Genomic DNA, 24,876 nt, shown 5'->3' with positions numbered 1-24,876 from the left:
CGATTTATTAGCAGGGGAGGGGGGCTTAAAACCGGGATTTCATGGTATGGGATAACCAGTACAATACAAGCTTATATCGATTCTTTAAAATAAAAGAAAAGAAAAAGAAAAGAAAGTAGATAAGAATTACAGTATGGTATTAATTACCGAGGCTTCAAGTGACATTAGTCTCTTACAGTATTTTTAGTACGAGTTGCGTCAAGATATCTGCCCAGCCCCATGCATAATTATCTATACATTTGGCACACACTCTGTTTTCACGCTCGCGATCGTCGTTTTTGGAAGTGGGTTAGTGTGACAGTTGTACATGGATAAATAATGTATGGGGCTGTGCGGAAATCTTTCCCGAATTGCTTAGATATAATTTTTTTATAAAATGTTGGAGTTGAAAATTTGTTACATCAAGATCCTTCCTTCGAAAATAAAAAACCGAAATCTACAAGTCAAAATACGGGGAAAGAGTTCTGCGGTATAGATTGCGGTTAAATTTTTATTTTCGTTTTCATTTATTTATTTATTTATTTTTTGCGTGTGTGTGTGTGTGTTTGGCTGTGTATGATAAATTGATTAATATAAAACGTAAAACAACGGAAATGAACATGACCGAACCACAACACATTCGTCATAACCAGATAAATCCTCGACAAGTGACATAAATCGTTTCAAAAATAAACAGAGGCGGTTCTTTACTCACGTCTTTTTCCTACAAGGCGCTGTGAAAGCTTGAAACATGTCAAATTTAACCAGCCTTCGATTGAGTTGTATACATCTCCCGTAATGGCGGACGTTACGTAAATAAACAAGCCTCTTTAATGCAAATGTATTACAAATCTTGTGTTCACTCGCAAACGATAAAAGTCCACGAGCTGCTATGTTGCATCAACGGCTATGCGATGAGAATCGAAGGAAAAAAGTTTGAATTCGAAGATACCATTGTTTGGGTTTTTGTGATGCATTCTTCGGTTGAAATGGTTACAAAAAGGCTGTATTTGCAAATTGGCGCCCAAAAAAGGCGCGCTTTTTCAGTTTAATGTATTTCTGTGAGTCATTATGCATAAATCGTATCTCGCATAATTATGTCATTCCGCAACTCGTATTTTGCATAATTATGCCATTCCGCACGTCATTCCACATTCCATTCCGCAAACTCATTCCCCCTTTTACCCTCACCGGTCTTTGTAATGCAAAGCATCAAAATCACGAAACAACAAAACGAAATCGAAGGCGGAAACAGCACATGCCCATTCTAGCCGGTGTATTAATTAATGTAGCCTCATCAGGCTGATTTTACTTTGTTAACCTGAAAAGTTAGCGTTTACCTAGCCTAAATGCTACATAAGTTAGAAGTTATAAACAGCTTAACAACGAAAAAGCCTCCGACTAGATATTTTAAAAATCACAGCCTTTAAGGTGGGGGTTCACCTAAAAGCCATTTTCACGCCGCTTAAAATCGGTCAAATGAAAATATCTTGTTTGCATTTCAAGCAATACAAAAACCCTCCATTCATAGCACAAATTAATGATTTGGGGTGTTTTATGAATTTTTGGGTGATTTTTAGGTATATTTGGAAGGAAATAATTTTTCTTGAAGGATTGGTAAAATTAAAAGAAATAAGGAATGTTGAAGATTTAGTGAAGTTTTAAAATTAGAATTTGTAGTTAATAATTAATAGACGGATACCGGATATCGCGTGTAGTTTATCACTGGTAGTGACTGATTTTAACGCATGCGTAAAAGACATGAGAGTCAATGTATCAAAATAACAATCCCACAAGGATGTCTTGATCTGCCTTGCCGCTAAATAAATACGTAGCTTGCCTACAGAAATAAGTATGCGCGGTGGTTAGCTTACGGACTACAGTTGCAGGAAAAGCGCCGGTTCTTGCGTCAGCACACCGAAGCAGCCCTGCATGCAAGGTGACTCAGATTACCTCGCACTGTAAGCTTGCGCATTTTTTTTTTTTCCATCCTTTCCCAAATCCATAACATCAAAATTTTGTTTTGAAACCCCTTAACTAGTGCTATCGGAGCTAAAGAAGCTCAAGTTACAAAATATTTATGCCGTTAATATTCGAACAGCTGGCATTTCCAGTAAAAGACTCAGCGCACAACGGCCGGAAACCGTAAGTTCAGCTAAATAGGCCTTATCACGGTTTTCGACGCCATTTTGACGAGTAGGCAAACAGGCGTGAAATAACAGTGTTTGTATGCTGGGATGGGAATCCAATATCAACTAAATTTAATAAAAAATCGCTTCTGAAAAATTCATGAATTGGAAACTTTTGGCACTAGGAAAAGGATTTTAAGAAAAAAAAAATGGAGGGATGTAGCTTTGCCAGAAAGCGTCCAGTCGTGTTTTGAACTTTCCATACATTTCCCTGTATTTTTTTTCCGCGAACTATTTTTAGTAGCAGTTCACGGCTGGTTCGCTAAACGGACAAATGGACGTTTGTTTGTCTGCTTGTGTTCTTCTAATGTTAATTTTTTTAGCCTTTTAAATAGTAAACCTGAAGCGAATAAAATGGGACAGATTTTTTTCGGGCAGCTCAAAATTCATGACCAACCTGGACAAGCTTCTAAAACAGAGAAATCCCTTTTAGATACGTCGGACGTATTTGGAAAGATAATTTTGGTCGTTGGGTGATCACGTCTATGATCAGTCGAGATAACTGGCAGACGTGATGCTGAAGCTGCCTATCTGTACCTCCAGCAGTAGACAAGGTACAAATAAATATAACAAAGCTATTTATGACAGAGCAGACGTACTGTCAGTAAAATAAGATAATAAGCTCTTGTGAAAAGCCAGACGGGAAATAAATGAGCTTTACTGATCAGTCATAAATGGTTCTCGGTTCGCACGTGATACACTGATCAGTAAAATCAAAGACAAATATTACGGCACAAGTGAGAGCTTTGAATAAACCGACTACTTAAGTTACACAGTTTTTTTATGAAAGCCCTGTGGTTTTCTGTGAAACAATATCTTGCCCAGCTTCCCAGTATATAAATTATATACTTACATTGAAGGACAACAGTTATTTGGCACTATAATAATTATTTAGTTCTGACATACATGTACATGTGTAATTGTCAATTTTTAATTTTAAATAAATGCATGTATTTAAAATTTGCACATGGTACACTGTAAATATAGTCAGGAGGCATATCACGCATATCGCATTAAAAAAAAAAAAGATTTTCGCTAAACATTTTGGGTAGAAGCGAGAAACATAAGTCTACGAGTTCCAAAGTAGTGTGGCACAGTTTATGACTGCACAGGTAAAGCAGCTATTACCAAGGGTTATTGAATATCCTTTCAACAAAAAAATTAACGATAGTAAAACAGCATGACGTTTCTACGACTTCAGTGAGAAAATAAATTAGCATGAAAGCATTTTGGTAAAGAGTTTCGCTCGAATGGAATCCGCTTGCGTGTTCAGTTTTGGTCTTTTGTTCTTGAATCACAGCATTTTGTAGACCAAACATTCAAATTTTTCACGGCATTTCTTTATGACTTTAAAGTTCTTAATTAAGTTGTTAGGTGTTAAACCATGCGCGTCCCTGAGATGTTTTCCGATCACAGAATGTTTATGCTCCTCAAGGCGTTGATGGAGGTGGCGGCAAGTGTACCCAATATAATTTGTATCACACAAATCACTTGTGAATTCGTATACTACACTTTGCTGATTGATCAGGGGAGGCTTTTCTTCTGTGACTCTCAGATGATCAGCGATCTTTTTGCTCGTGAACACCGGCTGTAGTTCTTGATTAATTTTAGTTCCGAGGTCGCCAAGTTGCCTGCAAACCACGTCCACCGATTTCTGAATCATCTTTAAATGGCATTACGTAATCCGAACAAGGCGATCAGAAGGTGTTTGAACTGGGTCTATAGGATGCTGGAGGCGATTGATAGCTGAGTCGATGAGTTTTTCGGGATATTTTAATTTCAAAAATATCCCTTTTAAGGTCTTGCATTCTTGCAAAAGGAAGTCTTGTGTAGACGATAGGCGTTTTGCGCGGTCTAGCGCAACAAAAGCCAACCACAAGAGGAAGACCACCAAAATATTATCATCCGCTTCTGGCAAAAGAAAAACATCTTGAATCAGTCGTGCGTAAAATTCTGCCAAAAGAGATGACAGACTCTGTCTGTAAGAAGGGATCTCGCCTGGCCCACTTATATGGCCTCCCCAAAACGCACAAAACAACACTCGCGATGCGGCCGATCCTCTCAGCAACTGGAACGTACAACTATGCGCTTGCGAAATGGCTAGATGAAAAGCTAAAACCTTTGTCGACTAACGAGTATACAATCTCTGATGTTTTCAATTTTGCCGAAGAAATCAAACACCTCAAACTCAACGGAAATGTTTTTCTTGTCTCCTATGATGTCACCGCTCTTTTCACGAATGTTCCTCTGGATGAAACCATCCATATTCTAGCCGATAGAGTCTTCAAAGATAATTGGTTCAACAAGACCTACAACATGAACATCAGCAAAGACGACCTGATCGAGCTGCCAAGTGTTGCCACAAAAAAACCAACTATTTTAATTTAATGGAAACTGGTACGAACAGGTCAATAGGGTCGCGATGGGATCGCCATTAGGTCCACTTATGGCAAACGCGTTCATGTGTTCAGTTGAAGAGAAACTAGCGAGTGAGAACAAGCTTCCGAGCTTCTACAAGAGATACGTGGACGACACGCTGGCTCTGGTTTGCAACCTCTTCGATGCCACCGATTTGCTTAAATGTCTTAACGAAGCCATAGTTAATAAAAGGCAATGGTTATGAAGCTTGACAAACTCCTTTGTTATATGTTTTTGTTAGCGATTTTGGCCTTGACCGTGCACAAACTACAATAGATTTTGAAATGTGTTGAAACAACTGACCAATAGAAACGTTCCTGCTAAGATATTCAACTGTGGTGTGAACGTTAAAACAAAGGATTGTGCACGGTCGCGGCCCTTCCAACATAAACTGCAGCACCTTTGTTTTCATGGCAAAGTTTCATAACCAGTCCCTCAATTAACTATGACGAAGCCCATCCCTCCATTCAATTGACGATGGAAGTAGCAACCAACGATCGATTACCATTCATTGGCGTGGAAATCATCAAAACCGACGGCAAACTTGAAACCTGTGTTTACAGAAAGCAAACAAGGGCTCCTCCTACGTTACCAAAGCCATGTTGACAGCCGGTACAAACGGTCACTTCTAAGAACAATGCTAGACCGCGCAAAACGCTTATCGTCTACACAAGACTTCCTTTTGCAATGCAAGACCTTAAAAGGGACATTTTTGAAATTAAAATACCCCGAAAAACTCATCGACTCAGCTATCAATCGCCTCCAGCATCCTATAGACCCAGTTCAAACACCTTCTGACCGCCCTGTTCGGATTACGTAGTGCCATTTAAAGATCAGAAATCGGTGGGCGTGGTTTGCAGGCAACTTGGCGACCTCGGAACTAAAATTAATCAAGAACTACAGCCGGTGTTCACGAGCAAAAAGATCGCTGATCATCTGAGAGTCACAGAAGAAAAGCCTCCCCTGATCAATCAGCAAAGTGTAGTATACGAATTCACATGTGACTTGTGTGATACAAGTATATTGGGTACACTTGCCGCCACCTCCATCAACGCCTTGAGGAGCATAAACATTCTGTGATCGGAAAACATCTCAGGGACGCGTATGGTTTAACACCTAACAACTTAATTAAGAACTTTAAAGTCATAAAGAAATGCCGTGACAAATTTGAATGTTTGGTCTACGAAATGCTGTGGATCAAGAACAAAAGACCAAAACTGAACACGCAAGCGGATTCCATTCGCGCGAAACATCTTTACCTAAATGCTTTGATGCTAATACTTTCTCACTTTCAATACCTATAAATATGCCTTTACGTTATTTCAATTTTACTCATTTGACAATGACGATATGAAGTCGTCGAAACGTCATGTTATTGGAATCCAAAAGGAAAATAATTTCCTTTTTGGGGATAACCACGCATTTTTTAGAGCTAGTAACAATAAATTATAGTTCTAAAAAATGCCAAAATAGAAAACAATGGAATTGTTTTGCAAATAATTGAAGCTTAATTATCTCTGAATAATGCATGCTTTACCCCTAATTTTCTTCTCAGATTCCAATAACACTTTCCAAGCTTTTCCCGCATAGTTATAACCGCGCAAAAAATATCTCTGTTTTAGCTGGCACACCCGTTAAGAAACCTGACTTTCTCAGAGCATCGCAAGATGTGCAGAAAGTATGCGCATAGCAAATTAAACACCATCTTTAAAATCTTCGTTTTTCCGCCCTGATTATAAGAATATTGCTGTTTCAACCTCGAAATCTTTGGACTTTGGCCGGTAAGAGGGGTTTTCTTCCCGGTTCTCTCTCCTGCAACATGGAAATGAGGCTGGACGGCGGGCTAGAAAACTCTCAAAAGCAGTGAGTTTTCTTGGTCCAGCTTTGTTTCCATATTGCAGAACCGAGGGCTTGGAAGAAAACCCCTCTGAATGATTTCAAGGTGGAAACAGCAATATTCAACTTTTATGCAAAAATGTTTAGCGGAAATGAAACAATAAGCCCTTTCTGAGATAGTGCCTCCTGACTGCTATGCAATATCACCACATACATGTAATTAGGGCTGCAGTTGTTTCTCATTACTCCCAAGTTCAAGTCCTGGACCACGCTTAATGTCATTATCATCATCATTATCATCATCATCATCATTATCATCAATCAAGGCTAGCGCTGTTGCCTAAAAAAAAAATTATAAGGATCCAAAGCTGAGAAGTTAGAAGCTCAGCATGTGATGTTAGCTGGTGATGCTGCAAAAAAAATTTAGGCACATTTTCTTAGGTGCCCAGGCTACTGGGTTCCTGTTAGGCAGCAGCTTTCATTAAACATGGAATGTTTTTGCAACATAATGCAGAATTTGCACATAGTATTCAACTGTACCATACCCCCAAACTAAGACAACGCGTAGCCATACAGTTTAATTATACAGTAATTATCTGAATTATACTTGTAACATTTCTAATGGGTTTAACTTAATTACTAAATAATATAAAAGAGCTACAATGTAACACAATCACAATGATAAATCATTTTATTTTAGCAGAATCTACATCAAGTCCCAAACCATTACAACATGAACCAAAACTTAACGTTATTGTGGCCACAGGGGCTCGTGGTTGGAACACAACTGTTAATAGAGTGTTAGCAACTCATTTGGCTAGGGATCCAAGACTCCGCCTCAGAGCATTTGTGCCTGAATCTTGGAAAAGCAACGAACTCAAACAAACATTAAATGTTGAACTTCTTGAGGATGAGAATTTTGCTGGGGTTTCACCAGTAGAGCTACTTGATTATCCGTCTGAAAGTCTTCAAAACGTGGACTTTCTTGTTATGCATTCATATGACAATGATCTAGCAAAACAAGCTGAAAAGATTTGCAGCCACAAGAAATGCAAATGGGTTCATGTAATTCACACAAACTGGCCAGAATTTGTGAAGTTCTTCAAGGAGCTGGAAGGAGCTATTGTTTCTTTTCGTGGACATGAAATTGAGCATCAAGATGAATACCAAAAGCAGAAAGAAGTGTTAGAGAAGGCTGATTTGGTTCTCGCAGTTGGACCCAGGGTAACTAGTTTCTGCAGAGCCACCCTGAAATCCTGCAGTAAAGATACAAAAGTCATAAGCATTATCCCTGGAATTTTCCCTGAATTAATTGATGTTCATCAGATCCATGAAGATCAAAAGAGATTTAATGTTTTGATCTATGTAAACAGGAGCGAATTCTTCAAGCAGAAAGGTTGCGACATCACTGCAAGGGCTATCTCATCATTGCAGGACAAGTCATATCACCTTACTGCTGTTGTGTTGTCCCGAACAAGTGAATCAGAGGTAAGACAGCATTTGACTGATGAAGGCATGGATTCCAGTCGGCTCACAGTGGTGTCATTCTTTCATGCCCCTGAAAACTGGGTCAACGTTATTAGTAAAGCTGATGTTCTCATCACACCCTCAAGGGTGGAGGGATTCAGCATGAGTGGTGTATATGCCATTTCAGCAGACCTTCCTGTCCTAATCAGTGGAGACAGTGGACTTGGCATGGTCTTGAAGAAGTTATCCTCTGGACAGAGGCATGTAGTTGATTCTGAAGACCCACAGGTTTGGGCAGACAAGATAAAGGAGGTTCGGGAGAAGGGTCAGAAAGCTGCTGCTTTGGAAGCAAAAATACTCCGGAAGGAATATATGAATGCGTTTAGCTGGGAGGATCAATGTAGCAAACTAGTGGATGTAATGATGATTAAACATGGTAAGGCTTACAGAATCCTTATATTGTTAAAACTGCATAGCGTCTTGTTCTTTCAGCATGCCACCCTGAAGAAGGCAGCACTGCCGAAACGTCTGTGAACATAAACCGAACTTAATAGCATTAAAGAATACCAAAACCTTTTGTTTACAGACTCCTTACCTTGAGAAAAGATTTTCCATTGATTATCCGATAAAATAAATAGTTAATATTCTTTTATGACAGTCACTATTATGTGACAGAATTTTGTATATGTTTTGGAGATAACCTGTGTAAATTTAAATTTCAGAAATTGTCTTTGTACAGTTTACAATCATTTTGTTATCACTTTTACATGAAGCTGATTTCATGTAGTTTGTAAACCCCTATGGCTGTTCTTCTGTTATAGACTTCATCAATTAATCTCAGTTAAAGCTGCACATAGTAACTATGAAAAATGCTTTGTTCGATCTATTCCAGGTTCACTCTAATCAAAATCACAGCTGTATTACTGACGTGCCATTTATATTGCTTGTTTAATAGTCCCTTCAGAGATTCTTGCCAGAGGTCCCTTGGCTGTCAGGGCTTACAACAAGGCACTTCAACAGGGAATGACCCGTGTTATGAGAGTACCAATCATGCTAATTGGCCAAGAGCGATCTGGTAAGACAAGCCTGAAGAAGTCTTTAAGAGGCCTTCTGTTTAATGACGAAGAGGAAAGCACTGATGGAATCGAGAAAGATCCTAACTACTTCAGTGTAACAACTGAGATTTGGAGCACTGGCGAGAAAGATCAGCAGTCAGATTCAGAATCTGCGGTTTCTCTTCATGGTAGAGTTGCACAACTCATGGTGAATGATTTCATGGAGAAAGGGAAGGATGCAGTTGTTCCAGAACTTTCCAACTCAGCAAGCATGGAGCGCACTTCCAATTCAAAAAGTGCAGAATCGAAGACTCCCAGAATTCACCTTGACACCGATTCACCAGCAGAGGATGTTGAACAGACTCAACCACACTCTGTGGTTGCGAATTGCCAACCTAAACATAATGAGGAAGAATTCAAGAAGCAGCAAGCTAAGCAAGAAGTACCAAATACAACAGCAGCACGTGTTGAGAAATTGCTTAAAGAATCCGAAAAGGAAGAAGAAGACAAAGTTTATTCTAATGTCTGGGATTTTGGAGGACAGTCAGTTTACTATGCCACTCACCCACTCTTCCTCACTGGAAAAGGAATTTATCTTCTGGTACATGATATTAGCAAAAATCCACATGACAAAGCCACTCCCATTACAAAGCAAGGCACATTTAAGCAGAAAAAGGATCATCACTGTAGGAAAACCAATGAAGAGTATCTTCACTTTTGGTTGTCTTCAGTCTTCTCTTTGGCAAAGGAAGACCAGATCCACGCAGAGAACTTTGACAGTGGGAAGTTACCAAAGAGATTGCCCCCAGTTATCTTAGTTTGCACCCATGCTGACAAACGTGTTGATGCAAGAAAGCTAGCCAGTGAATTATATGGCTCTCTACGGTGTGAGGCACAGCCTTACAAAGAACATTTGTCTAAAAGGTACTTTGTTGTGGACAACACCAAGTCAGGAAGTGGCAGTGAGTGCCCAGACATCCAGCGTTTGAGAAATGAAGTACTTGAAGTGGCAAAGCAGCTCCCACAGATGAAACAGTCTATTCCAATCAAGTGGTTACGTTTTGAAGAGGAACTCAAACACAAGGTGGAGAATGATGAGCCATTCATCTCTCTTGACGAAGCAAGAAAAGTTGCAAGTGATGAGTGTGGAATTGAGGATAATGAACAATTTGTAACTTTGCTGAACTTTTTACATGACCAGAGAATTCTGATCCATTTTGACGACACGCCAGAGCTAAATAAAATGGTGATTCTGGACCCTCAGTGGTTGATTGATCTTTTCAGAAAAGTGATAACCGTCAAACGTTATGACCCTAAAGCGGATGAAGAACAGTTTGAGGAACTGTGGAAAAAGCTCGAGACTGATGGTATCCTAGATGATGAACTTTTGCAAATTGTGTGGAGACCCCTGCTTAACAAGGAAACTACAGAGAGCCTTATCGCTGTCATGGAGAAGTTTAGCTTGCTGTGCCACTGGCCTTCCGAGGAGAAGAGTAAGGAATACCTTGTACCATCCATGTTGATGTCCCATCCAGATGAAGTTGCCACCAAGCTTCTCACTGATGCCTTCATTCCTCCTCTTTTTCTGCGATTTAGACAGAGAAGTCCAGTGACCATTTCGCGCTGGGCCACTGAAGACACGCCTGCTTATGAGTACGTTCAAGTGCCCCTGGGGTTGTTCCCACGGCTTGTAGTAAAGTTCTTTGAGTGGTGCATCAAGAAAGGATTCAGACCCTTGTACAATCAACTTTACCAGAACTTTGCCAGATTTCCTATCCAACCCAAGGGCTACTCAGTAATTCTTTGCTGTCGTTCCACCTTCATTGAGATCGTGATTCACAGAGATCCAGATTCGTCCAGTGACACTTCTGAAGTGGCTATTGGTGGTATGGTGAGAACGCAGCTAGAATCAATGCTTAAGAGAATGCGTGAGGAATTCTTTTGGTTGCAATCCATGAAATACGAATTAAGTGTCCTGTGTCCAGTTTGTTGCAAGCAACGCTCAGTCAGCTACTGCCAACAGCATCAAACAAGTGGCTGTGAAAAAGAAGGATGCCTTCACTTCTGGTCTGAGTCCGAGTTGGAGTTGCAAGATCAGCCGCTTTGCGGAAATAACGTTTTTGCTGAGTTTGTAGAAGTTAAGGTGGAGGTGTTTATACCCTGGTTCAAATTCCTGGAGTTAAAGGTATGGAATTCTACCATGCTGCACAAAACTTTGAATCTCTAAAGTTTCATTTTAGCAATCATGCTGTTGCCCTTTGAGAGTTATCTTTGACAGTTGGCTTACATTCAAATTCATCATTGCTGTCTATTTCTAAATTAATAGTTTTCCAAATAAGAATTAAAATACCAAGCAACAAGGTCGTTTATGTTAAGCTGTTAGTTGAGAATCACATTGACACTTTCCTTGTTTTCTTTTTCAGTTACGCATTGTTTATAGCAGTTTATTTCAATCCAATGTTATTAATACTTGTTCCTTTCAACAGGATCCCTCTTTTGACGAATTTCTGCTTTCCTTTGGAGGTGACGTTCTTAGTTACTATTACTTTGACAAGAGAAATTACATGTGGCTACACTGAACCAACCTTTAAATTTCTTTGTAATTCACATGCAAGTTGTTTTTGTATTGGCAGTCATTTCCATGAGTGCCCACCCATTCCCCCTCCCCCTCCCTTTCCTCCCCAGGGAAGATTGGATTTCAAGTGACAGGGATGATCGAATGGGGACAAAAATCAAAACCCAGAAAAATTCCCTGGACCAAAAATTAACCCTTAAAACATCCCATGCCGAATTTTCTAGCCTTAAAATTTTTCAGAAAGCATTAAATGATATAACACGAAAAATTAAAAAAAAAAAAACATTAGAAATTGAATGTTTGTGTTTGTTTGTTCTTCATACCATCTGAAGTTTTCTTTTCCTCATCTGGTAGTCATTCTAGCAACACTCGAGACACCCAAGGACGTCTTCAGTTTTAAATCATTTCTCAATCTACAGGGCCCCACTGAATATCACTTTCGTGATGTGGGCTCCCTGTATAAAGATTGTTATTATTATTATTTATTATTATTATTAATAACATTATGCAGAATGACAACGCGGCCGGGATACGCGGGCACTACCACAAATCACCAGCTTGTTTTAAATACCCCAAAAGAACCCTACTTAAATCAAGCCACCCAAAAAGATACTGGCTAAAGTTTCTTACCCAAAAAAATCCCGGAATCGAAAATTTCAAACCCAAAAAATTCCTTCGATCATCCCCGTCACTTGAAATTCGGAGTTCCCCCCCCCCCCCCCCCCCTCACCTCTCGGCTCTCTAAGGGTTCAACCCAGACATTAGCTTTTTTTTAACACAAACTAGCAAGTGCCTCCACGGCAGAGACAAGGGAACCACTGAAACCTGGCCCCAACAGTTCAGTTTAGAAAGAATTTAAAATCTGGACCTAGCTGCATGCAACTAGAACTTGATGCAGGGGATCAGGCTGTAAGGCCCAGAAAACTCTTTGTTCCTAACATTTTTACTGCGACCATTTGTTATGTGGTATCTGCTGTCTCAGTTACCCAGTCGTCATTCTCCTTTGAGACAGTAATTGACAATTTTTTGTTTCCTGAAATAAATGAACTAATAGGTCATTGAATCAAACACATTTCAGTTACGCCTTAAATTTTCGGGGGGGGGGGGGGGGGGGTGGCCAGCGAATGCTCCGGAGTAGAGTTATGTGAGATACGTGGGCCGGAGAATGTGGGAAAATGCCCCACTTATGTCCAAGACTTGTAGGCAATGCTGGAATTGACTGAAGCACTGCACTGACACACTCTACCCATGCGTTGTTTTCAACATTTATTCTGTAAAGTGAATCTCTCGCTAGAGTGTGCTGTGTTCCTGCTGTGTTGATCTCCAGATTCAATATCAGTGTATTGTAGTGAAACCATGCAACTGACGACATGTATACATGTAATTGTCTGACAGATTCCCTAGTGAAAGATGTGATTGTATCAAAGGTCCACGTTATGGATGACCTTGCTTGCCAACTGGATCAACCAATTTGTCATGGAAAGAGAGAGGTGCCTGCAACTACTCAATATTGGGTGCATCTTGCTGAAGAATTCAAAGTGCCAAATGAAGTTGTAAAAAAGTGTCAGCAAAATACTGTGAGTAGTCCTAGTAGAAACATGCTGGAATTCCAAGAAGCGTGTGACCCTGACTTTACCGTCAAAAGCCTCAAAGACGGTCTCCAGGTTATCCCAAGAAATGATCTTGTAGTGAAGCTGGACCAATGCTGTCTACCAGGTAAGTTTTCTCAACATTAATAATATTTTATAGCATTAGGTAGAAAACAAAACAAATAGAAGAGATAATTTTCACTGTAAAGATGGCTGCCAAAATTTAGTCCGATTGAATATAGACAACATATTGTTTTTATCTGGGAACTTGAAGCTGATTGTTCTTGAAGACCTCAAACAAATGTACATTTTCCTTGGGCAGCCATCAGCTGCATGTCTTTTGAAAGGAGCCTATGGGAATCATACCCATGACTTTCTGTACACTAGTTGAATGCCACCACTGAACGACTCCCCTGTGTTGCCGGCATGATTGTGACATGCTGAACATTAGACTTTGTGCTTATTTTATTACAAAGTTTATAAAAGACTTACCACCTTTGTTAATCATCTAGCTGGGCGCTTTTGTCATTGCTAATCCTAGCAGTACTACCTGTGCCATGAAACACCTAGTAAAATGACTAAGCTCATTCGAATCTCCCAGTACCTGAGTGATCAGGGTTTCCAACCGGTTTATGAAAGATCGTGTGTTTGATTGCCATCAGGGATGCAGGTCTTACTTTTTCCCACTTGCAATTACGTTGCAATTTATTGTAACATCCTCTCAATCATGATTGATCATCATGAATACTTTCTACTCAAGATACGGCAACATTGCAAGACCTCCGTCTGCCCCAGCACCTTAAAACCCTTGACAGCATTTGTCAGGAGCTGGACCTCAACACAGATTGGCAAGTTCTGGGAAAGACGATTACCATTCCTGATACAACGCTGCAGCGAATTGGGACTGGCTCTGTCAGCTGTACAAAAGCAGTTCTTGACATCATCGAGAAGAGAACTCCCGAGCTGACTGTCAATGAGATGCAAGCTGCCTTAAGAGAAATGCGAAGAGAAGATGTCTGTAGAGTGATGAACAACTATCTCCCAGGTAATAATGTGTGCTGGGTGTCTGAAGGAGGCATTGAAATCACCACATCAATAGAAAAGGAGTCGCACTTGCATTGTTGAAAAAACAACACCCAGAAATTACACCTTATAACACGTTAAGCACCTGCTAGTCCTGCTACACAGACTACTCTTGCCAAAATTGTGGGATATAGTGAAACTAGTTTAAAACAATTTTTTTTTTCCTTTGGTTATCTTGTTGTTTTTTATCTGCACGTTTCTCACATGTTTGTGTTGTTCATCATTCCCCACAAATTTCCAGTTTAACTAATCAAGTACAATTTTCCACTGGACGGCATTCTCAAATATTGTAGCACTGACTTTACTCTGGGATAGGAAGCGGGCTAGGAGAGCTCAAGATGTGAGTCTCTGAGATTTTAACTATGCACCTACATGTATCATCAGCCATCCCCTGAGGGGGCAGGGGGTAACTTTGTAAGTTCTTTCTTGAAAGTGCTAATTTCCTCCTTTTGGAAGGGGGCATAGAAAGATCAAAGTTAAGAAATTGCCCCTCCTAGAGAGTCATCACAGAAAAAAATGTGAACTTACTAACCAGTCTCCGTGTTCAGTATCATCTTCGTTTTGCTAGCAGATCACAAGATCACATATAAAACATTGGATCATCGTATGAATTTGTATGACAATATGTAAGCTGAACGAATCCTGTTTCCCCATCATTTACAACAACTACGACATGGTTTCTTGTTTTACAAAGGCCTCTATTTTCCCTGTAGGGTAAGACACAAGAAAGCAAGCTTCCTTTATTCCCTCTCCTTGCTAGACAAATTAGCAATCAAATCTCTCTTTAACGACCCATGAAAACGCCTACTTGCCTGTGGTCCTCCCCCCACCCTTTCCTCCAGGATAGCCGATGATACGTGCAGTAGTAGTGTATGGAGCTTGTTGTTCTTATGTTAAAAGTTGATTTTTTAACGTAGTATTTAAAAATAAGTCGCTCATGTGCCAGGGTTTGTATAAAATTAATCATTTATCGTTATTGACATCATCAGAAGAACATTTTCAGAAAGTAAGCAAAACTCAAGAAGTCGCAAATTATCTGCTAATAACGCAACAAATGAAAAACTGTAAACAGCAACACTTTAATTGAAGTCTGAAGATTTCTGCCAGTGTTTCACATACTTGACATTAAGCAGAGATCTTTATTCCCTTTCATTCCAATGAAACGTTTTTTGTAATAAACAAAATTTAAATCACCTGTACAGAAAATTATAAGGGTGGGACCCAAGCATCCCCTTGTCTTCAAGCTCCATTGTCCCTCTCTCAGGTTTAATTTTGGAACTTTCTGTCTCACATAACAGAGGGCGGCACAATTGCATCTGTTCAAAGCAACCTAGATTGTTTGGATGAAGTAACGACCTTGTTAGATAAAGAAACACCAGGAATGAAAAACTGGCTGCATTTTGCTCAGAGGTTTGGTGTGTCTAAAGAACATTGTGACTATTTGAAGCCTAAGGGAAGCCCAGGTCCAACCAAGATTGTGATGGAGTACATCGTTCACGTTAATCCACACCTTACAGTAAAGGAACTTGTCCAAACACTGATGAAAATGCAACGCAGAGATGTTGTGTACTCCTTAAAGAAATTCTTCTGTGGTAAATATTTGTATCTAAACTACTAATCTAATAGTTAAAATGTGTAACATTTTTTGTGCAAATTTAAATGAGCAAATTAAACAATACTTCACTCAACGACCAGTGCACAAAATCACTGACAGTACATTGATTCCATTGATTGACTTAGGAAATCTAACCATTTTGAAGGGTTGAAATAAGATTTTTTTCCTTTATTCTCATTGGTTTTGTGAAGTCAATGGAGTTATACCAGGTGGGAAGATTGGCTCCGTGCCCAATCCACTCCAACATTTAGGATCAAACAGTGTTGCCACAGTCAAAGAAATGTCGGGGGGGGGGGGGGGGGGAGGAGAGACTTTTTTCAATGGGCCAGAAAAAAGTCAGAGAATTCTGTATCAAGTCAGAGAAATACTAAATCCTATCTCAAAGTCAGTGAAAAGTCAGGCAATTATTGTCATTATGATTTTGTTTTTGGCTATAGCCACGCCAAGGTTTGGGAAAGGGTTTCCTTGTTGGCAAAGGTGATGTTGTCTCAAAAGACGTTTATAAAGGAGTTGATTTCTGTGGCCTCGTCGCTGGCTTTATTGGCAAAGGATTTGTCAATTTGGCCTTGAAAACTGGTTTGTGGTCACTGAAAAGTAAAGAAAAAGGCAGGGATTTTTGCTGTTGTAATAAGTGGCAAGAGAATGACCCACGACAGGCCTCTGCTCCTTAGTTTACGCAACATGGTTAAATTTTCCAAGGGCTACGACTTTAAAATGGCACAACTCTTGAGATGTGGGTAATTAATAAAGATCCACCACCATAAGAACGTTGCATGCCCGGGTGAAGTTATTGTATGCTAATCCCTAGCTAAAGGTAGTTATGGTTGTCGAATTGTTGCAGAATTCATTAAAAAAAGTTTCATTCGATGCTTTGCATTTTTGTTCAATAATCAAAAGTTACTTTCAATAAAATTTGCATTTTTGCTCAGCAAATTGGATTTTGATTCAACGTATTTGATAATTCTCTTTACCGATAGATCTTCCAGCGATCGAGCAAGGAGTTGAAGAGATGATGCTAGTGGATGAGAAGCTTGGCAGGGAGGCTGGAGACAACACAGATGGTGACTAAGACAATTTTTAAGTTTGAAAAGACTACCAATTAGCTCAGTAATGCTTAAGGTAACAACTGTGCGATCAAGCAGTTTATTCCTCAGTCTGTATGATGCTTATGATATTATACTGGCTCCTCAATATCTTTATATCTCGTTTTACTTTAAAAGTAGTGCTGTATAGGCCCAGTATACCATTGGCGTTCAACATGACCCTTTCTGCGTGTTTCTAGGACAAACAGAGCACTGCGCGTGCCCCAGCACGGCCACTTGTTCTCTCAATGATACCACTGGGGAAAGGTTTCTTGGCACTGACATTGCAAATGTCTGCACATAGTTGAAAGATTTGCCCCTTTTTGCCCATACGTTCTGGTATCCAGTAAACAAACGGGTAATATACATAACACGCGGAAAACATATCGCCTTCTAGCATACGAGCAACTCTTTTGGGGTGTGAGAATTAAGCGCACCTCCATCTCCAAGGGAGTTTGCTCGCAGGTTACTTCTAGTCTGGACAGGCAAAAAAATTGTTTTATATTAACCAATACACTAGAAATATATGTCGATAACTTTAGCATTAAGAACATGCCCATATATGATATATACAAAATCAAAGGGCTCATAGATTATCAGAACATATTTTACAAATTTCAAGCAAGCTTAGGTGAGAAGATTTAAATTTAATTTTTCTTAGTCGAAAGAAGTCGATGAGAAATTTATGAACATTAGTTAGGAAAGAAACAATCATTAAGTACAATTTGAATAGAGCGGTTTTCGAATGAGTGTCGAAAGTTAATTTCGCTTTTGGTTTGGTTTTGCATTACTACGCTCTGTGATTGGTTAACAGACCTCGCGACACTCTCTCAACCAATAAGAATCCAAACCAAAACTAATCGTGTTTTGGCCGCACGCGTTTTCTCGCGCTTGGTGCCGGTTACATGTATTTGCTTGGAATTCTGATTGGCTCGTTGTGTTGTTTACATCTGTTGCGATTGGCCAGAGTTATTACTTTGGTTTTGGTTTTATAACACTCAATTGGAAACCGCTCTATACGCATATAGGAATTTGTCCCATTTCTTGCCAATGAGAACCAGTACCCCCAATATAACAGAAGACAACTGTGGGTGTAAAATGTATAGCGTAGCCCTGCTGAAGGAAGTAATCACTTTGTTTATCAGTACGTCCAACAGGGTCAAAGCTCTTGCCGGCTTTGTGTAATTATCAATCCGATACGTCCTTACTATGAAAGATAAACACCTCAGTTTGGTATTGTAGTCGAACCGTCCGTTAGCAAACACTGCAAGAATTGCGTCTAAATGTCCACTGTCATGAAAGAATCACGTGTCCGCTTGTGGGCATTTGTGTGTGGATGAAATGAACGTGAACTAGAAAGGTGTTAGCTAACAGGAGGTTTTTATTATCATCGTTAATTAGTATTTTTAGACTGTTCACAGCTCCATATTTTCAAGTGCTTTGGCTGAGTTTCATCTCTGACTTTGTTTGACATGTTTATCTCTGCCATCTTGAGTAACATGTCGACCGAAATTTAGGAAGAGAAAAAAAAAACCTAAGCGCTTACTTGGGAAAATAGGTTGGGCGGGGGGGGGGGGGGGGTTGGGGGGTTAGGAAGACTGTGGACAGTGTGGAAATCATTGTGTATTTCATATGAATGGCTCCCATGTCCCGGCTCGCAGTGCCGAGTGGGAAGGGTGACTGAGAACTGGAAGTAAATTTATGTGAGAAAGTTATCTTCTTTAGTCAATGCTCAAGTGTGAGCTATCTAAATTTTTTTCATCTAATTAGGAGAGCTGTCCCTCTCTGCTCCGGTAGTTTTTAGATTACGGTTGAAAAATAAACCGTCTTAGAAATTTGAATAGTACTTATAAGGCCCAGGTCACGCAATTTTAGATACTTTTAACGCATTGACATTGGTCATAGAACCGAAGGAAACCTTTAAATAACTGCTTACATCTACAGAAAAACAAGGAAGCTAAAAAGAAGCGTGGATGGGAAAACGTAGACAAGATTAGAGGGATTGCATTTAAGTGAAGTTCAAGTTAATCTAAATTTTTGCATGAAAGTTTCATTTATAATTATCTGAAATTGTCTTAATTTGTTATCTGGCCGTGATTTCATTAATGAATGAATTTTGTATTTCCATTTTCACGTTTAGGGCTTAACGAAATGCACACTGTCTAAGATACCATGACCAAACGTCTTTAAATAACACATTTTCACCATGGGATCATTTGACCACAACTATCAGAATCCTTCAGTTTTTGTTTTCTCATGCTAATTAGAGCAATTGTTCTTTGCTCTCCACTGGGATTACAAAATTTGAATTTGAAAAGAAAAGCGAACTGAATAGTTATAGTTGTAATAAAATGACGCCATCTTGAAAATGGCCTATTAAAACAATACAGCGGAATCTCCATACTCGAGCCCACGGTCGCACACTGCGGATGCCAGACTAGTTTCATTTTCAGTGAAAACCGTGTGTAAGAGGCGAAGCCATGAGAGCGAGCTTGGCGCGCCATCGACACGGTTATTTTCAGTCTTGAAATTTAAAGAACGGACATTAAACACGAACATGTTTTCTCATTCCGAGTAAATATGTAGTTTTCCCTTGTTCACTCATTTCAGTTATTTTATCCTGAACAATCCAAACTTTCGATGTTCCGAACATTTGTTGTCACAATTTTCCTGACAATATGCGAGTAATGGGGATTCTACTTTATGGATGTGGGCATGAGTAAATAATCATAATAATAACATAGAGACGTTATCAGAAGTACATAAGATGATGCATACAGTATACTGTAAACTGCCGCCTTTAAGCCCATGTGCTCATAGTTCCCCAGTTATAGGTTCATTTACTTGGAAACAAGAAACTACTTGAGAATGATGTATTATTTAAAGTGACACAGCCATACTCGGAAAAAAGGAAATCCGAATGCTCCTATCAGGAGTCTAACCTAAGATCTTCCGATTACTAGTTCGGATGCTCTACCACTGAGCTACACGACACTCGTGAGAGCTAATGCCATTAAACTAGGTTCATGGTACAAAAATCGTGCATACTGCTGGGATTTTGGCATATGCACATATTTATAAGCGGGTATTTATAAGCGACAGTTTACAATATCTGGGAAAAATACATGAATGAGCTATATATTTTTAGGAAAAGAATTTTCGCTGGATAAATCGACAGTGTCATATCGATTAATTTTTGTATCAATATACCATATCAGTTCTTACTCCGACTGTTTGTTTGGTTGTTTGGTTTTTGTTGTTTTTTCGCAAATTCTTAACTCTCAGGGAAGTGGTCAAGACTATTATACACGAACAGGACCCACTACACCATAAAATAGATGGCGGTCTCTGCCTACACCCCCCCCCCCCCCCCCTCTATCTAGTAGTAAGAAATGGCAATGAGATTCAAACGTCACTTTTCTTGTTTATCTAGCAATGCTGACTCTTGCTAGCTGAATAGTTCTGCGTCAGCTCAAATTTTAAAGCTTATAAAATTCTGTCGGCAATGTTCGTGAAATAGTTGGTGTCCTCAATACCCCTACAATCCCAGACAAGGTGGGTCCTCTTGGAACAAACTTATTATGACCAGTTCCCTGAAAATAACCTACTCATACCTCTGGGTAGCCTGTGTAACTGGCGGTGTTGTCCGCGCGGATCCGCGCGCGAATCATTCTCATCCCCAGAGCCGCCTGCCCCTACATTGGTGGGAGGCAAGTGCTCTAACCACTGCAGTGCTCCCCCCGTAACATCACTGACCTGTTGGTTTTGTGGAGGGAGGAAAACAGGAGTACCCGGAGAAAAACCCTTGGAATAGGAACGAGAACTAACAACAAACTCAACCCACTTAGAGCAAGTGCTCTAACCACAGCGGTGCTCCCCCCATAACATCACTGACCTTTTCTTAGTAAATGATTCTTAACTCATAAACCTGTTTTCTCCTTTAAAAATTGGCAGCTGCTTCAAGAAGTAAAACTTGTACAACTGTTTTTCGTGGGGACGTGTTATGATATGCACAGAAGCATTTTAGTGTACAATTGTTATTAGATTGAAGGTAAGAAATACAAAACGAAAGACGCTATAAATGGATTTCACGATTTTTAAGTAGCTTAAATTATACGTTAAGCAAAGCAGAATTGTAATAGGCCTTATCACGGTTTTCGACGCCATTTTGACGGGTAGGCAAACAGGCTTCAAATAACAGTGTTTGTATGGAAATCCAATGTCAAATAATTTTCTTAAAACATCGCTTCTGAAAGATTCATGAATTAGAAACTTTTGGCACTTGGAAAAGGATTTTAAGAGAACAAAATTGGAGGGATGTAGCTGTGACAGAAAGCGTCCAGTCGTGTTTTGAACTTTCCATACATTTGTCTGTATAGCGAACCAGCCGTGAACTGCTACTAAAAATAGTTCGCGGTAAAAAATACAGGGAAATGTATGGAAAGTTCAAAACACGACTGGACGCTTTCTGTCACAGCTACATCCCTCCAATTTTTTCCTTAAAATCCTTTTCCTTGTGCCAAAAGTTTCCAATTCATGAACTTTTCAGCAGCGATGTTTTACGAAAATTATTTGACATCGGATTTCCATACAAACACTGTTATTTCAAGCCTGTTTGCCTACCCGTCAAAATGGCGTCGAAAACTGTGATAAGGCCTATTAGCCAACTACAAATAACAGCTGACCTCATGTGAGCTGGCGTAACAACGTCGTCATATCTCAAAGAATACTTCATTGCTGCATAACGCTTGGCACTAAGTAAAGCCAGATGAAACAGAGATGCTGAAAAAAAGTATAAAGAAAACCCTTGATACATCAGGAAAATTGCGGCAAAAATCATTCAACGATAACTGAGCCTTGAGTAAAGATAAGAAATTTATACAACTGCAAAGCTTGGCTGAACAATTGCTCCCAGTAACAACTCAGTTCCTGCCAAACAGGTCAGCAGAATGTTGTGTTTGGTCTGTAGTTGGTGTCTTGTTTTTACCAACACTATAACCAATACCAGGGCCGTAGCCAGTATTAGGCAAACCGAGGCACTTGCCTCAGTCATTGTTTTTTTGTTTTTTTTTCGGGGAAAGTAAGATTTTTTTTGAAGGAGAAAGAAAGGCACTAGCAGCAAATTAATTCACAAACAGTTAAATAAATATAAAAAAAATGTTAACGCAACATGGTATTATGTTTAATGATAACGCGAATCAGGCAGTGGCCTCAATTACAGATGAGAAAAGTTAAGCAAAAATTCATGCTAACCAGGCAGCGACTTCCTAAAGAAAACTGCCTCGTTTTTATGTGTTTTGACGCCATTTCTCGAGTCTTCTGTCTTCTCTGATCTGAATGAGAAAAATCTATCAAAATGCAGCGTTGTATTTCCCTGCTAGCAGAGGTCTCTGCGTCAGATACCTCTGCTAGCCGCTGGCAAAGTTGTATCTAATCAACAGCTTTTTTCAAAGACAGCGGTAAGTAGATCGGCTCTCATAACATGCTTTCAGTTCTTCTCAATAATCGGAACAAAATTTAAGCTTGTTTTGACATTATTTAGCTAAGCAACTTTGACTTTCAGTCCATCTAGTAAAGATAGTGATGTCAATGAAGAAGCCACCGGAGATGGTGGGAAAGAAGTTGTAGAGTCTGTAGAGGCCGAAAGCGGACAGGCGACAGCGCGACTAAGTACAGGAAGCTGTTCGTGCGAGCGCAGCTTTAGCGCTCTCCGCAAGGTGAAGACCTGGAGTTAGTTGCATAAAATTTAATGTCGGGCGTAACTGGTAAGGCTAGGCTTTCAGCCCAGTCACATCCAGTATTTTAGCACAGGCTGAATGGCCTTGCATTAGCCCATGTCCACGGCAAAATCCCTGTGGACCCGCTCGAGGTTTTACAGCAATGGGATGCTAGTGGGCACAGGCGAATCGCGCTGGCATTTAAGCTTAGTTCGTTGCCTTTTAGAAACGAAAATCCTCAAATAAGAACGTCCGAGACCAGGTTTTATGAGCCTGCAAGACTGAGCACCCCTAACAAACCCTATTTTTCACGAAACCGCTGGTCAGCCGAACCTTGTTTAGGTCGTTGTTGTCTAAGGCCTTCATATAGAAACAAACCACCAACAAACGCATTAAAAAGTCGCATACAAGAACACAGAGCCCCTAAAGTAGCATTTAAATAGCTCCCCTCCCCCCCTCCCCCCTCCCCCCATGCCTCAGTCGTTATTTTTTTCTGGCTACGGCCCTGAATACGTTCATCAAGATGGTAGAGGGGCCCAAAACTAAGAAGGAAAGATAATGAAGTGGCATGATAAAATAACCAAGCAAATGATTTGGAGCACTGCGGCATTCTGTCGATTATCGTAGTACAATCGATATAGTCATCTCATTTTTCAACATATTTCATTAAGAATCCTCTAATTTTTATTTGAAATGAACTTTCCGTTCTTTGCGGACATCAGGTGAAAAGACCCCGCGAAATGCAATTTCATTTTACTCAGCTGACCTTTCAAGCTCTTCAGACATTATAATAATGTTAAGTTCAATTACTTTAATTTTTTCATTCGAATGTCTTTTACATGATTTGGTTGTCTACACGAGAAGCTTAAGAAATGCTTTTCGGAAAGTCTCGTTACGGAAACAATATATGAAGGGATTACATGTAGAATTAAGCAAGGTCAAGGACAAAAGAACAGCGCGAACCAATGTTAACACTACACTAACAAAATGTCCCGTGGGTACGAACCTTTTCACAATACCAGACAGGCCCGGGGGGGGTACTCCCCTATATAAGGTATATAGGTATGTGCCGCCCCTAAGGGTATGGTTTTTGAGCCGTTTTGGTCTGAAAAAGGGTATAGATTTTGACAATTACGGTCTGAAATCGGGTCGAGTTTTTGGGGCAGGGAATATTTACGAAAGCTTACAAACATATTTTTCTTCTCAGTACGTAACTGGAACGACTAACTGATAGCAAGAAATAGAAATAGATAAACTATGTCATTCCAGCTTACTTTTACTCCTTGCGTCAACTTCCGTTCGGCACTGATGCATAATTATCAGGTCTGAAAACGGGTATGAATTTTAGAGGTCAGGTCTGAAAACGGGTGTGGAAAATGGCATGTTTAGGTCTGAAATAGGGTCGGGGTTTGAAGACCCGGGCAGCACACCCCCACCAAGAATTCCGGGGAGTACTACCCCCCCCCCCCCGGGCAGACAGGACTAAAGGAATATAGCACATGATTAAAACTCCGATAATAATTGACGTTGTTCTTAAAGCTTTTTTCTCATTCAAAAAATTGGCAACCGCTTCTGGTGAAACTTGGGCAGCTTGGATTTGTTTTTCGTGGCGACGTGTTATGAAATATACAGAAACATGACAGTATACAATTGTTATTAGAGTGAAGATACGAAATGTAAAATAAATGGGCCGAACTAGGAGCTGTAAGATTTTAAAATCTCCTAAAGATCTTAATACAGACAAAATTGCAATTACCCAACTAAAAATGACAGCTGACTTTATGCGAGTTGTCGTAACAATGCTGTGATATCTCAAAGAATACTTCATTGCTGCATAACGCTCGGCACTAAGTAAGGCCAGATGAAACAAAGATGCTGAAAAAGGTATAAAGAAAAAGATTAAGAAAATTGCGGCAAAAATCCTTCAATGATAAGCCCTTCAAGACGAAAATTTCTGCAACTGCAAAACTTGGCTGAACAATTGCTCCCACTAACAAGTCAGTCCCTGCCAAACAGGCCAGCAGAATGTTGTGTTTGGTCTGCAGTTGGTGTCTTGTTTTTACCAACACTATAACCAACACGTTCATCAAGATGGTAAGGGGGCAGCTTGCCATGTTTAGTGCTATGGCCAGTAGGGTGAAAACGCTCTTCTCTAGCAAGTAATCTTCGGTCCAAGCCAATGGGTCCAAAGGGCAGTCGGCGTTAAAAGACGAGAGGAGAGTGCTGTTGGTGAAGTTATTTATCTTTGAGTTTGTCTCTGAAATTTATAAA

The 24,876-nt window shown here is 39.9% G+C and overlaps 1 protein-coding gene and 1 pseudogene across 2 annotated transcripts in view; both read left to right on the top strand.

Moving 5' to 3' along the window:
* LOC146484154 (uncharacterized) overlaps window positions 1-20,118 on the top strand; it is a 40,310-nt gene extending 20,192 nt beyond the window's left edge. Inside the window, exons 2-8 of one of the 2 annotated variants that reach the window (XM_085105465.1) lie at window positions 7,126-8,325; window positions 8,845-11,129; window positions 11,431-11,467; window positions 12,915-13,235; window positions 13,869-14,153; window positions 15,490-15,783; window positions 16,784-20,118. In XM_085105465.1, the coding sequence (XP_084961591.1) occupies window positions 7,126-8,325; window positions 8,845-11,129; window positions 11,431-11,467; window positions 12,915-13,235; window positions 13,869-14,153; window positions 15,490-15,783; window positions 16,784-16,875 (4,514 nt within the window). In that variant the 3' untranslated portion in view covers window positions 16,876-20,118. Of the gene's footprint in view, window positions 1-7,122; window positions 8,326-8,844; window positions 11,130-11,430; window positions 11,468-12,914; window positions 13,236-13,868; window positions 14,154-15,489; window positions 15,784-16,783 lie in introns of both variants that reach the window. The other variant, XM_085105464.1, reaches the window with a different exon arrangement.
* Window positions 4,134-6,051, top strand: LOC146484155 (uncharacterized; annotated as a pseudogene).
* Window positions 20,119-24,876: the final 4,758 nt, after the last annotated feature.

The sequence above is a fragment of the Pavona decussata genome, unplaced genomic scaffold (assembly GCF_977016875.1).
Source record: "Pavona decussata unplaced genomic scaffold, jaPavDecu1.1 SCAFFOLD_37, whole genome shotgun sequence".
NCBI lineage: Eukaryota > Metazoa > Cnidaria > Anthozoa > Scleractinia > Agariciidae > Pavona > Pavona decussata.
The sequence above is the reverse complement of the archived record's forward strand: the minus strand, read 5'-3'. Positions and strand labels throughout refer to the sequence as shown.